General features: G+C 49.7%; 1 protein-coding gene across 1 annotated transcript in view; it reads left to right on the forward strand.

Annotated features, from left to right (window-relative positions):
• Positions 1–16700, forward strand: part of dysf (dysferlin, limb girdle muscular dystrophy 2B (autosomal recessive)) — a 450750-nt gene that overhangs the window by 54410 nt on the left and 379640 nt on the right. The window contains exon 2 of the mRNA XM_038793128.1: positions 14509–14564. Coding sequence (XP_038649056.1) covers positions 14509–14564 — 56 coding nt within the window. The remainder of the gene's footprint in view (positions 1–14508; positions 14565–16700) is intronic.

Raw genomic sequence — 16700 nt, forward strand, 5'->3', positions numbered from 1 at the left:
GGGAGGTGGGGGAGGGGGGGGGGGGGGTTGCTGGATAATCCAGCCATCAGCTAACGAAGCGGAGCCTCCTGCCACCGGGAAAACTGTGGCGGGATGGGGGTCTGGATAATCCGGCCATCAGATAATGGAGTGCTGTCTCCCGCCTGGAAACACGAGGCGGGCCAGAGAATCCCGCCCATGATATGGAAAATGCTGGCCAGTCCCATTGTGCGCAGCAAGCTCCCATAGACAGCACGGTTGGAGCTTTTACATTCAACCGAGGGGGGAGATCTGTTCTCAGATTAAGATCTCAGCTCAGCCCTGGCAGCACAGACAGTGCTGCACTCTCTCAGGGCTGCACTGGCACTGTAAACCCAAACACCAGCTCTCTGGTGTGGGGATTGAACCCATAACCACCAGAACCTCCTCAGAATGTTTCCTCCGAGTGCTCCGGTTTCCTCGGGTGCTCTGCTTTCCTCCGGGTGCTCCGGTTTCCTCCGGGTGCTCTGCTTTCCTCCAGGTGCTCCGGTTTCCTCCCACAAGTCCCGAAAGACGTGCTGTTAGGTAATTTGGACATTCTGAATTCTCCCTCTGTGTACCCGAACAGGCGCCGGAATGTGGCGACTAGGGGATTGTCACAGTAACTTCATTGCAGTGTTAATGTGAGCCTACTGGTGACAATAATAAAGATTATTATTCTTAACTCCAGTGAGCACAATGCTCCAATGTGGTAGTCACCCTTACACCATGAAGGGTGCATCTGCTCCACCTGCTATTGCAGAAACTCTGGACGGCCCGTTGGAGGTGACGCAGCTCGGGCGAGTGGCTGTGGTGGGAGGGGGCGGAGTGAGGGAGGGGGTGTGAGGGGTTGTAAACAAAGTGTGGCGTTTCCTTTTGCGGGCAATCTTAAAAAAGAAACAGTTTTTGAAGAAACAGGGATTGATGATCTTTTACAAATACCGCTGTGTTCAGTTGGGACATTTTCGATGACAAATCTGCAGTGTCCCTGTGCTGGGTCCCAATGAAGGCCCGGCTCACGGTCAGTCTGATGCTCAGAAAGCCTCCTACCCCTAGCTTGACACCCACCCTCTATATAACGTCAGTGGCTGTGTGCCGAAAGGCCATGGATTTTTAAGGTCAATATTCCTTTTGTAAAGGTCATTGTTCCCCATGGTTTGTGTTGTGCTGTTCACCCTGGGGTATCACAGATTGTACATGATGCAGTTAACTGATCAAGTGTACACCAAACGGGGGCGTTGGTTCAATCTGAGATTTATTGAACTCCAGTAACGAAACACACAGCTGCCTGTGGGTTGACTCTCTACTGCTCTAAGTGAACTAACGTTAACTATCTAGACCAGGCTAGCTCCGATCCACGTGTAGAAGGTGTTGAATGATTTGTACACCCTGACTGTCACTACAGCTATCACCAGTGGAAAGAGGCGGAGTGCTGATGCCTCGTGTGTTTTATAGTTAGAAGCTCCCCTTTGGTGTTCTGTCTGGTGATTGGTTGTGTTCTGCTCTGTATATTGATTGGCTAACCTGGGTGTCTGTCACTGCCTGCTTTTACCTCATGATGTACATGGGTGCATATTATGACATCCCCCCTTTTTAAAAAAAATTGTTGGCTTCTTAGAGCAGAAACGACATATTTACAAGAGTAACTATGTACAGAAATTGGATATGTACACATAAGGTGTCTAGCGTGCAGAAACATAACAGCATACATACACAGGAACTATTTATAAGTCCAGTCATTGAGGCTGTCGTTGGATTATTGTGGACCGCTTGAGAGGTGGAGGCGGAGATGATGGTGTCTTGATTGTGTGGCATGCAGCTGGATTGGTGGCCTCGCGGAGCGAGATGTCCAGATCGGGCAGAATGACATCTGGGAAAGTGAGATCCGGTGGTGGGCAGGCAAGTTTGCGTAGTGCCGTTCTGGTGCGCCTTACAGTAGATCCATCAGCCATGCGAACCACGATTGACCTGGGAGCAGCCTGTCGAACAACAACAGCTGGAGCTGGCCAGCCTCCACTCGGCAACCTGATGCCAACAGCGTCCTTCGGAGAAAGCACCGGCAGGTCCGTAGCGTGAGCACCGTATGTCATCTTTTGCCGGGCTCTGATCTGCTGCATCTTTTTGCAGCAGTGGAAGGTGATACAGCTCAGGTGCATTGGGTGCATATTGTGACACTTTGTGCAGACTGATCTATTTTGTTTGAACATTGGCACAGATTTGCAAGTGACTCAGCTGGGAGAGCTAGCTCGATCAAATGGAAATCTGGCAAAACTCAGAAATGCGACAGCGCCAATATGAAAAATAAAATGAAAGTGGTTTGTGCTCCAGAGGCCTTCCCTCCCGCACCCTTGGAGACAAATTGATTTAAAAAAAAGCTAACACCCTGTCTGCCTTTTTCACCTGTGCGACAGGGAGCGCAAACATCCACAGGCAACTTAAAACCTGTGTTCCGAGGCTTTGTAATCACCTTACTTGGCCCTTTAATTGTCGCCGGACTCACATTCATGGCGGTGACTTCAGGATGCAGGCCCACGTCATCTCGCACAACTTTACTGGCGTTTGGTGGTGGAGCTTTGTGGCCATAATGTCCTTCAGAGGAGGAATTTTGCCATCCTTACCCAAACGGACCTGCAGCAATGTGGTTGAATCTTTTCTTTTTTTCAAACAAGTTTAGATTACCCAATTTTTTTTTCTTCAATTAAGGGGTGATTTGGGCGTGGCAATCACGGGGAGAATGTGCGAACTCCACACGGAATGTGACCCGGGGCCGGGATTCGAACCCGGGTCCACGGCGCCGTGAGGCAGCAGGGCGAACCCACTGAGCCACCGTGCTGCCCTGACGTGGTCGAATCTTAACTGTCCTCTGAAATGGTCCAGCAAATGACTCAACCAGTTAGGAATGGGCAATAAATGCCAACAACACCCACCCAGGAATGAATTAAAGACAAAACAATTGAAGTATTTTGAAGTGGTGAGAGGCTGGGAGCTACGGAGGAGCAGAAAGATGAAAAATGAAAATCGCTTCTTGTCACGAGTAGGCTTCAATGAAGTTACTGTGAAAAGCCCCTAGTCGCCACATTCCGACCCATGTCCGGGGAGGCTGGTACGGGAATCGAACCGTGCTGCTGGCCTGCTTGGTCTGCTTTAAAAGCCAGCGATTTAGCCGAGTGAGCTAAACCAACCAGATTTATGGTTGACTCACAGAAATCACGGAAAATTAGTGAAGCGGTACAAAAATTAATTCAAAAGGCCAGTGGGATGTTGCCGTGTATCTCAATAGATCTACAAGATAAAGGAGTGGAAGTTATTCTACAGCTGAGCAGCTGAACAAAGCTTTGGTTAGGCCTCACTTGGAGCATTACGTTTGTTTCTGGGCATTCTTGGGATGTGGGCATCGCCGGATGGGCCAGGGTTTGTTGCCCATCCCTAATTGCCCTAGAACTGACTGGTTGCTCGGCCATTTCAGAGGGTATTTAAGGGCCAGCCACATTGCTGTGTATCTGGAGTCACATGTTGGCCAGACCGGGTAAGGACGGCAGATTTCCTTCCCGTAAGGACATTAGTGAACCAGATGGGTTTTTATGACAATCGACAATGGTTTCATGGTCACCTTTAGACTTTCAATTCCAGATATTTATTGAATTCAAATTTCACCATCTGCCCTGGGGGGGATTTGAACCCGGCTCTCCAGAGCAGTACCCTGGGTCTCTGGATTACATGCCCAGTGTCAACACCACCACGCACTGCCTCGCATTGAGGCACTAGCATTGGAAGAGTGGCAGTGCCGATTCACCAGAATGATGCCCGGTTGAAAATAGCAGGGTTATCATATCATAGAATTTAAAGTGCAGAAGGAGGCCATTCTGCCCATCGTGTCTGCACCGGCCCTTGGAAAGAGCACCCTACTTAAGCCCACACCTCCACCCTATCCCCGTAACCCAGTAACCCCACCTAACCTTTTTGGACACGAAGGGCAATTTATCACGGCCAATCCACCTCACCTGCAGGTCTTTGTAGAAGATTGAACTCTGGTTTAAATTAGGTTGTTAAGATAATTGATGGATTTGATAGAGGGAAACTATTACCTCTGGTGAGGTTGAGGGTGATAACATAGAACATGCAGTGCAGAAGGAGGCCATTCGGCCCACTGAGTCTGCACCGACCCACTTAAGCCCTTCCACCCTATCCCGGTAACCCCATAACCCCCTAACTAAGGGCAATTTAGCATGGCCAATTCACCTAACCTGCACGTCTTTGGACTGTGGGAGGAAACTGGAGCACCCGGAGGAAACCCACGCAGACACGGGGAGAACGTGCAGACTCCACACAGACAGTGACCCAAGCGGGGGATCGAAACTGGGACCCTGGAGCTGTGAAACCACTGTGGTGGTATGATTAGCATAGCTGCCTGCCATTGGTGCAGAACACCGGCTTACCATTGGCCCTGGTCGGTCATGTGCCTCTCGACCGGTTGGTTGAGACCAATCATGTGACGGCTCCCCGATTGGTCGAGAGGGTGAGTTAACCCCGCCTCCAGGGCGGGGTATAAATACCCAGTACTCCCGGTGGTCGTCCTTCTACTGTAATCGACCACAGAGCTAATATCTAGTAGATTAAATTGATGTACCATCAATTGAACGCGAGACGAGTTGCTGAACAAAAGTATGGCTGAGGTCGTCTTTTTCCAGCATCCGCTGGCGGATAGCGGCGGACTGCATCCCAGCCACGTAAGCATCTCTGATTAAAAGTTCCATGTGCTCAGTGGCTGAAACTTGGAGGCAGGCTCAATTCTTCCCCAGGACAGCGAGGGCCCGATAAAAATCTTCCAAGGACTCACCGGGGAACTGTTGTCCTGGGGAGGAATTGCGCCTGCCTCCAAGTTTCAGCCACTGAGCACATGGAACTTTTAATCAGAGATGCTTACGTGGCTGGGATGCAGTCTGCTGCTATCCGCCAGCGGATGCTGGAAAAAGACGACCTCAGCCATACTTTTGTTCAGCAACTCGTCTCGCGTTCAATTGATGGTACATCAGCCACAATGCTAGCCACTGTGCTACCGTGCTGCCCACTTTAAAGCTAAGAGTCACGACTGCGTCACTCTGCCTGTCTCTTTATTCCACAATGGGAAGATTCCTGGCTGAAATTCCAAGGCACCGGAGCATGCTTCAACTTGACCAGAATCAAATCCAAAAAACTTTAAAAAGCAGACGCACTCATCGCCTCTCAGTGAAGGAGAGAACTAGAATGAGTACTTCCTATCCGAGACTCTCCAAGGGGAACGAGTTGCCGTTAATGGCTTTGTGGGGTGGGGGGTTCCAGAACAAGGGTCCACAATTTTTAAATTCTGATTCACGTAAAAGAAAGTAAAGTGGCCATAGTCCCAGATGATCAGAATCTTCCTATTCCTCAGGGTTGGTACAAAAAGAGGAAGGAAAGAGAGGAAAACAAATCCAAACAACGATGAATGGAAAATCAGGATCCTCAAGGGTTAAGTGGAGGTATTTTAAGATTTTCCCTGTTTCAGAAAATTTGGGAGGAGCCTGGATTGCCATTTCCCCTTTGGGAAAAAAGCCATTAACGGCAACTCGTTCCCCTTGGAGAGTCTCGGATAGGAAGTACTCATTCTATTTCTCTCCTTCACTGAGAGATGATGAGTGCGTCTGCTTTTTAAAGTTTTTTTGGATTTGATCCTTGTCAAGTTGAAGCATGCTCCGATGCCTTGTAATTTCAGCCAGGAACCTTCCCAATGTGGAAAAAAGAGACAGGCAGAGTGATCCAGTCGTGACTCTGAGCCATAAAGGTAAGGGGATAGAATCTCAATTCACAAACCGAGCAGGGGGGCAGTCTTGAAGGAATGGTTTGGGGAGTGGGGATAAGTGTTGGGTGCAGGATTGACAGATATATTATTAGTTTGGCATCCCCGTTGGGAAACAGGCAGGTTTTACTGTGTAAAGACTGCTGACCTAACTGTAGAATGGCACAGCTGAGAAGGAGGCTATTCGGCCCATCGTGAGTGGCCTGGTCCGCTGAACCAGCTGTCCAATTAGTCCCTCTATCTGATCTTCCTCTGCAGAGTTTTTCTTTTGAGAAGTTTTCTCTTCGAAGAATCGCTCCTGCTCCTGAATCTTAATCCGGACTCCTGCATCAGCTGGACGCGATGATTCAGTGAGGCTTTCCTTCAATGTAATCGGGATTTTAAAAAGCAAAACTATTCTTGCAGCGTATTTCCAGTCAGCTTTTCTGATTTTGACTGTTGTTTTGAAGCGTTGCGGCTCTCAGCCTCTCTGGGGAAAAGCCTGTTATTTAAGAGTCAGTCCATCATCTGTCTTGTTGTTCTCCGTTACCTCAACGGCCCCTCAGTGTTGTGAGGGCTTCTCCCCTTCCCATGCGTGTCTGTGAGGGGCCTGGCCTGTTCTGTGGGACGAGGAGTGTGGAGGCTGCTTTCATTCTCCCGCCCGGCTGTTCACAGGGATGCAGGAAGTGTGGGAGGAGGGACAAAATCCCACTCAAGCTCTTCTTTGAAACTTTGCTTCCATATATAGACGCCGACGCCTCACACCTCCCCTTAAAGTGAGCAGACCCTTGAAAACAGAATCAAATGATTGCATTGAACTATCACAGAGAAAGGGATGCTGAAATCCTGCTTTGAATTTTTTTTTGTGGGGGGGTGGGGGGGGGGGGGGGGGGGTGGTTGGCCAGGGAGTCTCTGATATTCGTGTTTACAGTCAGGATCATGTTCAGCCAGTTTTGTACCCTTCTGCTTAAAATCTTCCCCTTCTCTCCTAAGGTTTCAATTAAATATTGGGACGACCAAAGCCATTGATCGGGACTTTACCTTCCCTTCCCCATAAGCACATAAGACCATAAGGTATAGGAGCAGAATTAGGCCTATCGGTCCATTGAGTCTGCCCCACCATTCAATCATGGCTGATATTTTTCTCATAGAATTAGAGCATTTACAGTGCAGAAGGAGGTCATTCGGCCCATCGAGTCTGCACCGGCCCTTGGAAAGAGCACCCTACCCAAGCCCACACCACCACCCTATCCCCCGTAACCCAGTCACCCCACGTAACCTTTGTGGACACTGAGGGCAATTTATCATGGCCAATCCACTTAACCTGCACATCTTTGGACTGTGGGAAGAAACCGGAGCACCGGGAGGAAACCCACGCAGACACGGGGAGAACGTGTAGACTCCGCACAGACGTGACCCAAGCCGGGAATCGAATCTAGGACCCTGGAGCTGTGAAGCAACTGTGCTAACCACTGTGCTACCCATCCCCATTCTCCTGCCTTCTCCACATAACCGATGATCCCGTTATTAATCAAGAACCTATCGATCTCTGTCTTAAAGACACTCAGTGATTTGGCCTCCACAGCCTTCTGCGGCAAAGAGTTCCACAGATCCACCACCCTCTGGCTGAAGAAATTCCTCCTCATCTCTGTTTTAAAGGATCGTCCCATTAGTCTGAGATTGTGTCCTCTGCTTCTAGTTTTTCCTACAAGTGGAAACATCCTGCCCACGTCCACTCTATCCAGGCCTCGCAGTATCCTGTAGGTTTCAAAAAGATACCCCCTCATCCTTCTGAACTCTAAGCACAGACCCAGAGTCCTCAACCATTCCTTATACGACAAGCTCTTCATTCCAGGGGTAATTCTTGTGTATCTCCTCTGGACCCTTTCCAAGGCCAGCACATCCTTCCTTAGATAGGGGGCCCAAAACTGCTCCCAATTCTCCAAATGGGGTCTGACCAGAGCCGTATACAGCCTCAGAAGTACATCCCTGGTCTTGTATTCTAGCCCGCTCCCTCCCTCGAGGTGTGTCTTCCAACGGCAAAGGCGACTTTCCTTTGGCCACTGGTGGGATCGCCCAGTTCCGCTGGTGTCTATGGTGTTTCCTGCAGGTCGCCCGCCCTCTCCTGTCATGGGGGGTGGGTCATCTTCTGCAGGATTGGAAGGTCTAGTCGGCAGGAAGGGTGGGAAAATCCCATCCATTGTCTTCAGTTCCCATCACACTGCTATTCCTCAACTATTGTCTTCACTTCTCGTTCACTATCTGAGTCTGAACCAAGGCTCTTAGATTTGACCCCATATCCTCCCGCTTACTCAGACAACCGCCTTGCACTGACTAGCGCCCGACTCGGCCCTGCCTCAGCTGCTCTGCTGCTGAAGTCCTCATTCATGCTGTGGTCACCTCTCGGCTTAACTAGCTGGCACCAAATCCTGTCCACCCCCCTTCGCCTGGAGCCACTCGGCTCTGTTGATTGTGGGGGTCACTTAAACCTGTCCATTCAATGCTGTGTCTACTGTTTGGACCAAGACTGGAATGGGGCCAAGTTGCGAATGGTCCGGATGGAACCCAAACTGAGTGTCCGTGAGCAGGTTATTACTGTGTAAGTGCTGCTTGATAACGCTGTCGACAACGCCCGCCATCACTTTGCTGATGATGGAGAGTGGACTGATAGGGCTGTAATTGGCTGGGTTGGATTTGTCCTGTTTCTTGTGTACAGGATATACCTGGGCAATGTCCACATTGCCGGGTAGATGCCAATGTTGTAGTGGAAGAGCTTGGCTCGGGGTGAGGCAAGCTCTGGAGAAGAAGGGCCCATAGCCTTTGCCGTATCCAGTGCCTTCAGACATTTCATGATATCACGTGGAGTGAATCGAATTGGGCTGAAGACTGGCATCTGTCCGAGATGGATCATCCACTCGACACGTCTGGCTGAAGATTGTTGCGAATGCTTCAGCCTTGTTTTCAGCATGGATGCTGGGCTCCCCCATTATTGAGGATGGAAACATCCGTGGATAGATCTTTGTCTCCACAAGGACTGCGCAATGGCAGCCCTTACCAGTGTTGTTAAGATGGACAGATGTATCTGCGGCAGGTGGATTGATGAGGATGGGGCGAGGCAGGTTTTTAACCTCTTGTTTCCTCACCACCTGCTGCTCGCTCAGTCTGGCTGCACGCTCAGTCCTTCAGGGTTTGACCAGCTCAGTCTGTGGTGGTGGTACTGAGCTTCTCTTGATGATGAATATTGAAGTCCCCCCACCCAGAGTACAGTCTGTGCTGTTAGCCAGTGCTTCCCCCAGTGGTGTTCAACATGAGGGAGTACTGATAAATCAGCTGGGGGGGAAGGGGAGTGGTGGGGCCTGAGGGGGATGCCCCCCCCCCCCCACCAGAATAGGTGGCAACAGCGGTTACGAGGTAATAAGACCATAAGACATAGGAGCAGAATTAGGCCACTTGGCCCATCGAGTCTGCTTCGCCATTCAATCATGCCTGATATTTTTCTCATCCCCATTCTCCAGTCTTCTCCCCGTAGCCCCTGATCCCCTTATTAATCAGCAGGGTAGCCCTTGTTTGACCTGATGCATGAAAACCTCATGGCATCCAGAGACAATGGTGAGGACTCCCAGATCCACTCCCTCCAAGTGGGCAGCACGGTAGCACAGTGGGTAGCACAGTTGCTTCACAGGTCCGGGGTCCCAGGTTCGATTCTCGGCTTGGGTCACTGTCTGTGCGGAGTCTGCACGTTCTCCCCGTGTCTGCGTGGGTTTCCTCCAGGTGCTCCGGTTTCCTCCCACAGTCCAAAGACGTGCAGGTTAGGTGGATTGGCCATGATAAATTTTCCTTACTGTCCAAAAAATATTAGGTGGAGTTATGAGGATGGGGTGGAGGTGTGGGGATATGGTAGACTTATGAGCGTAGATAGGGTGCTCTTTCCAAGGACTGGTGCAGACTCGATGGGCCGGATGGCCTCCTTCAGCACTGTAAATTCTATGGTTCTGACTGCTAACGACTGTGCCGCTACCTCTGCTGGGTCTGTCCTGCCAATAAATGAGAGCCAGACCTTCCAGGGTGAAGTTCGGAAAGACTTCTACACATAAATGGTGGCAGGAACTTGAGACTCTCTTCTTCAAAAGCAAATATACCACAGCAATTGTTAACATCAAATCTGAGATTGAACAATTACAGTTAGGCAAATGTATTCAGTGACAGAGATTCATAGAATTCATAGAATTTACAGTGCAGAAGGAGGCCATTCAGCCCATCGAGTCTGCACCGGCCCTTGGAAAGAACACCCTACTTAAGCCCATGCCTCCACCCTATCCCAGTAACCCCCACTTAACCTTTTTGGACACTAAGGGCAATTTAGCATGGCCGATCCACCTAACCTGCACATCTTTGGACTGTGGGAGGAAACTGGAGCACCCGGAGGAAACACGGGGAGGATGTGCAGACTCCGTACAGACAGTGACCCAAGCCGGGAATCGAACCTGGAACCCTGAGGCTGTTAAGCAACAGTGCTAACCACTGTGCGACCGTACTGACCTATGGGGCAAAAGTGCGTGTGTGTGTGGCTCCACACTGCAGATGAGCACAGGCCACATTAGGTGACAAACGGCTGAAGGGGCTAAATTGACGGTTCCTGTTCCTAAATTCCAATGCAGCCGGCAAGAAATGCAAACAGGGGAATTAGGAGCACGTGGAGGCCATTCAGATCATAGAGCCTGCTCCCCCAATCAGTAAGCTCATGGCCGTGGTTTTAAAATTAACTCCACTTAATTGCCCTAATCCCCTATCCCACGTTTCCTTCCTCAATGTCCCATCTCAATGACTCGTCATCCCTGTGCTCAGTGGCTGGCCCCCTATTCTCAGAATGTGACCCAGTGTTCGAGAACCGTCAGCCAAGAGAATCTGTTTCTCAGCATCAACACCCTCAAAGAATTTCACAATTTGCAATATCACCATTCATCATTCTTCTAAACTCCAGAGAATATCGATTCGGAAAATGGTAATAGCGCATCAGGAGGCCACTCGATCTGTTGTGTCCATGCTGAATTTTGCCAAGAGCATTAATAGACCCAGTCCTCTCCTATTCCCCTTCAACTCCCACTCATTACAAAAATTAATCCCATTATTTCCCTGGAGTTAATCCCTGCTTCATGTACCAGAGTGCACTGCTCACCACACGATGCACAGCTGGAAATGGGAAAGAGCGCACAGGAACACAGTTGGGAATGGGAAAGAGCGCACAGGAACACAGCTGGGAATGGGAAAGAGCGCACAGGAACACAGTTGGGAATGGGAAAGAGCGCACAGGAACACAGCTGGGAATGGGAAAGAGCGCACAGGAACACAGCTGGGAATGGGAAAGAGCGCACAGGAACACAGCTGGGAATGGGAAAGAGCTCACAGGAACACAGCTGGGAATGGGAAAGAGCTCACAGGAACACAGCTGGGAATGGGAAAGAGCACACAGGAACACGGCTGGGAATGGGAAAGAGCGCACAGGAACACAGCTGGGCATGGGAAAGAGCGCACAGGAACACAGCTGGGCATGGGAAAGAGCGCACAGGAACACAGTTGGGAATGGGAAAGAGCGCACAGGAACACAGCTGGGAATGGGAAAGAGCGCACAGGAACACAGCTGGGAATGGGAAAGAGCGCACAGGAACACAGCTGGGAATGGGAAAGAGCGCACAGGAACACAGCTGGGAATGGGGAATAGCGCACAGGAACACAGCTGGGAATGGGAAAGAGCGCACAGGAACACAGCTGGAAATGGGAAAGTGCGCACAGGAACACAGTTGGGAATGGGAAAGAGCGCACAGGAACACAGCTGGGAATGGGGAATAGCGCACAGGAACACAGCTGGGAATGGGAAAGGACGCACAGGAACACAGTTGGGAATGGGAAAGAGCGCACAGGAACACAGCTGGGAATGGGGAATAGCGCACAGGAACACGGCTGGGAATGGGAAAGAGCGCACAGGAACACAGCTGGGAATGGGGAATAGCGCGCAAAACACAGTTGGGAATGGGAAAGAGCGCACAGGAACACGGCTGGTAATGGGAAAGAGCTCACAGGAACCCAGCTGGGAATGGGAAAGAGCGCACAGGAACACAGTTGGGAATGGGGAATAGCGCGCAAAACACAGTTGGGAATGGGAAAGAGCGCACAGGAACACAGCTGGGAATGGGGAATAGCGCACAGGAACACATTTGGGAATGGGAAAGAGCACACAGGAACACAGCTGGGAATGGGAAAGATCGCACAGGAACACAGCTGGGAATGGGAAAGAGCGCACAGGAACACGGCTGGGAATGGGAAAGAGCGCACAGGAACACAGCTGGGAATGGGAAAGAGCGCACAGGAACACAGCTGGGAATGGGAAAGGACGCACAGGAACACAGTTGGGAATGGGAAAGAGCGCACAGGAACACAGCTGGGAATGGGAAAGATCGCACAGGAACACAGTTGGGAATGGGAACGAGCGCACAGGAACACAGCTGGGAATGGGAATGAGCGCACAAGAACACAGCTGGGAATGGGAAAGGACGCACAGGAACACAGCTGGGAATGGGAAAGAGTGCAGAGGAACACAGTTGGGAATGGGAAAGAGCGAACAGGAACACAGTTGGGAATGGGAAAGAGCGCACAGGAACACAGCTGGGAATGGGAAAGAGCTCACTGGAACACAGCTGGGAATGGGAAAGAGCGCACAGGAACACAGCTGTGAATGGGAAAGGACGCACAGGAACACAGCTGGGAATGGGAAAGAGCGCAGAGGAACACAGTTGGGAATGGGAAAGAGCGCACAGGAACACAGTTGGGAATGGGAAAGTGCGCACAGGAACACAGCTGGGAATGGGAAAGCGCGCACAGGAACACAGTTGGGAATGGGAAAGAGCTCACAGGAACACAGCTGGGAATGGGAAAGAGCTCACAGGAACACAGCTGGGAATGGGAAGGAGCTCACAGGAACACAGCTGGGAATGGGAAAGAGCGCACAGGAACACAGTTGGGAATGGGAAAGAGCGCACAGGAACACAGCTGGGAATGGGAAAGAGCGCACAGGAACACAGCTGGGAATGGGGAATAGCACGCAGGAACACAGTTGGGAATGGGAAAGAGCGCACAGGAACACAGCTGGGAATGGGGAATAGCACACAGGAACACAGCTGGGAATGGGAAAGAGCGCACAGGAACACAGCTGGGAATGGGAAAGAGCGCACAGGAACACAGCTGGGAATGGGAAAGAGCGCACAGGAACACAGCTGGGAATGGGAAAGAGCGCACAGGAACACAGCTGGGAATGGGAAAGAGCGCACAGGAACACAGCTGGGAATGGGAAAGAGCGCACAGGAACACAGTTGGGAATGGGAAAGAGCGCACAGGAACACAGTTGGGAATGGTAAAGAGCGCACAGGAACACAGCTGGGAATGGGAAAGAGCGCACTGGAACACAGTTGGGAATGGGAAAAGCGCGCAGGAACAAAGTTGGGAATAGGGAATAGTGCACGGGACACAACTGGGATTGGAGGGTGGTGTGGGAACTGGGCCCACTGCACTTCCCCAAGAAAGTGTTCAGGGGTTGCTGGGTGTCGAGGCTCACTTTTCAAAAGGCCCTCCTTGGTGCGGTGGGTCATTGTAATAATGGCAGCAATACAAAGAACAGTCGTCTAGCCCTCACCACCCCCCCTCCCCACCCACACATTCCCCATGCTACATCCATATTACTCCCCACACCCACCTACTTGGATTGACATACTTCACTGCCAGGCTTTGCCGCTTCCATATGAATTCATCCACCATATACTCAGGAAGATTCAATGAACCGTTTTGTGACAATAGGATGCGTGAAAAACTTTCAAATACAGTCATCCATTCAGAACTTTTCACACTTTACAAAAGCTACTTCCACGACTGCCCAATAAAAATGTCAAGAATCCAGTACCAAGGTAGAAACTTTAAGCACTTTAAACTTATTTTCCTTCTGCAAATCAAAACTGTGCAACTGACAGAATAGATCAGAGATCAGGAGTTGTCAATCAAGCAATATTTACCCTTTCGGCACAGCTGTTTCAACAAGAGTAATGGATGTCCTGGCTCTCAACCAAACCGCTTTGTGTATTATCCAGCTCAAAGTGAGTCAGTTTACGTGCGAAGAATGGAGAAATTGGCTTTGTTCTTCTTTGATCGGAGCCGCTTAACGGGAGATTTACCGATGAAGGAATTTGATTGAGAGAATAAGGGGAAACTGTTTCCAGTAGCAGGGCCGTTGGTCATTAGAGGATGTAGATTTCAGATAATTGCCAGAAGGACCAGAAGGGCACATGTTTGCCTGTGTTTCGCCCCCACAACCCAAAAGGATGTGCAGGGTAGGTGGATTGGCCATGCTAAATTGCCCCTTAATCGGAAAAATTAATTGGATACTCTAAATTTATTTTAAAAAAAGGAGATTCAATCGGAATTATCAAAAAGGAATTAGATAAATTCTTGAAAAGCTTCATGTGGCAATCAACGAGCAAGCACATGACGAGCCGAGTGGGTGTTTATGTGCGTCATTCTGCAATTTATTGCCTTCTCCTGAAGCGGCCGTTCCGAGCCGGGAAAGTTCCCGACTCCCGCTACTCGGTTCGAAGGTGACAATCCAGCCCTCCCAGCCAAATTCTGTCTTCTTCCATTCGCCTTCTGTGCTGATTGTCTTTTGCTTTCCATTTCAGGTGTAAAGAAGAAGACCAAAGTGATAAAGAACAACTTAAACCCTGTCTGGAATGAGGTGAGAAACCTATCAAACATCCCATAGTCGCAGGATCCTGGAATGACACCGCACAGAATAGGCCTTTTGTGCCTATTCTGTCCAGCTCTTTGAAAGACAAAGTCCATTCGTCCCCTCTTCTTTTATTGAATACAGAAATTCACTGCATTAATGGTGCACTGGTCACACAAAATATAGGAATACACTGAAAGAGGACGATGAACTGAGCGATCTTAGTGTGTAAGTGCTCAGTACAGGTAGATGAGGTTGTAAAGCAGGTATATGGAATGCTCTCCTTTATTGGCAGAGGTATCGGTTACAAAGTAAGGATGCAACGTTGGAGTGTATAAGACACTGATGAGGCCACAACTGGAGTATTGTGCGCAATAGAACATTACAACGCAGTACAGGCCCTTCGGCCCTCGATGTTGCTCCGACCTGTGAAACCCCTCTAAAGCCCATCTACACTATTCCCTTATCATCCATATGAAAAATGGAAAAATGAAAATCGCTTATTGTCACGAGTAGGCTTCAATGAAGTTACTGTGAAAAGCCCCTAGTCGCCACATTCCGGCGCCTGTTTGGGGAGGCTGGTACGGGAATCGAACCGTGCTGCTGGCCTGCTTGGTCTGCTTTAAAGGCCAGCGATTTAGCCCAGTGAGCTAAACCAGCCCCTGTGAGCTAAATCAGCCCCTGTGAGCTAAACCAGCCCCTGCTGGATATGTTTATCCAATGACCATTTAAATGCCCTTAATGTTGGCGAGTCCACTACTGTTGCAGGCAGGGCATTCCACGCACCTACTACTCTCTGAGTAAAGAACCTACCTCTGACATCTATCCTATAAGAACATAAGAACTAGGAGCAGGAGTAGGCCATCTGGCCCCTCGAGCCTGCTCCGCCATTCAATGAGATCATGGCTGATCTTTTGTGGACTCAGCTCCACTTTCCGGCCCGAACACCATAACCCTTAATCCCTTTATTCTTCAAAAAACTATCTATCTTTACCTTAAAAACATTTAATGAAGGAGCCTCAACTGCTTCACTGGGCAAGGAATCCCATAGATTCACAACCCTTTGGGTGAAGAAGTTCCTCCTAAACCCAGTCCTAAATCTACTTCCCCTTATTTGGAGGCTATGCCCCCTAGTTCTGCTTTAACCCGCCAGTGGAAACAACCTGCCCACATCTATCCTATCTATTCCCTTCATAATTTTATATGTTTCTATAAGATCCCCCCTCATCCTTCTAAATTCCAACTAGTACAGTCCCAATCTACTCAACCTCTCTGTAATCCAACCCCTTCAGCTCTGGGATTAACCTAGTGAATCTCCTCTGCACACCCTCCAGTGCCAGTACGTCCTTTCTCAAGTAAGGAGACCAAAACTGAACACAATACTCCAGGTGTGGCCTCACTAACACCTTATACAATTGCAGCATAACCTCCCTAGTCTTAAACTCCATCCCTCTAGCAATGAAGGACGAATTTTATTTGCCTTCTAAATCACCTGTTGCACCTGTAAACCAACTTTCTGTGACTCATGCACTAGCACACCCAGGTCTCTCTGCACAGCAGCATGTTTTAATATTTTATCGTTTAAATAATAATCCCGTTTGCTGTTATATCTATCTCCCCTCAATTTTAAGCTATGTCCCCTCGTGCTGGACATCACCATCCGAGGAAAAAGGCTCTCACTGTCCACCCTATCTAGTCCTCTGATCATGTTGTATGCCTCTATTAAGTCACCTCTTAACCTTCTTCTCTCTAATGAAAACAGCCTCAAGTCCCTCAGCCTTTCCTCATAAGGTCTTCCCTCCATACCAGGCAACATCCTGGTAAACCTCCTCTGCACCCTTTCCAATGCTTCCACATCCTTCCTACAATGCGGCGACCAAAACTACACGCAATACTCCAGTGTGCAGTTCTGGTCACCACATTACAGGAGGGATGTTATTGATCTGGATGGAGTGCAGAGGAGGTTGACTAGAATGTTTCTAGGGCTGGAGAATTATAGCTGTGAGGAGAGATTGGAGAGGTTGGGGTTATTTTCCTTGGAACAGAGAAGGTTGAGGGGTGACATGATTGAGGTGCAAAAAATTGTTGGAGTAGAGATTGAGTAGACAGGAGGAACCTGTTTCCCTTTGCATAGAGTTCAAAATC

This window comes from Scyliorhinus canicula, chromosome 3 (assembly GCF_902713615.1).
Source record: "Scyliorhinus canicula chromosome 3, sScyCan1.1, whole genome shotgun sequence".
Taxonomy (NCBI): Eukaryota; Metazoa; Chordata; class Chondrichthyes; order Carcharhiniformes; family Scyliorhinidae; genus Scyliorhinus; species Scyliorhinus canicula.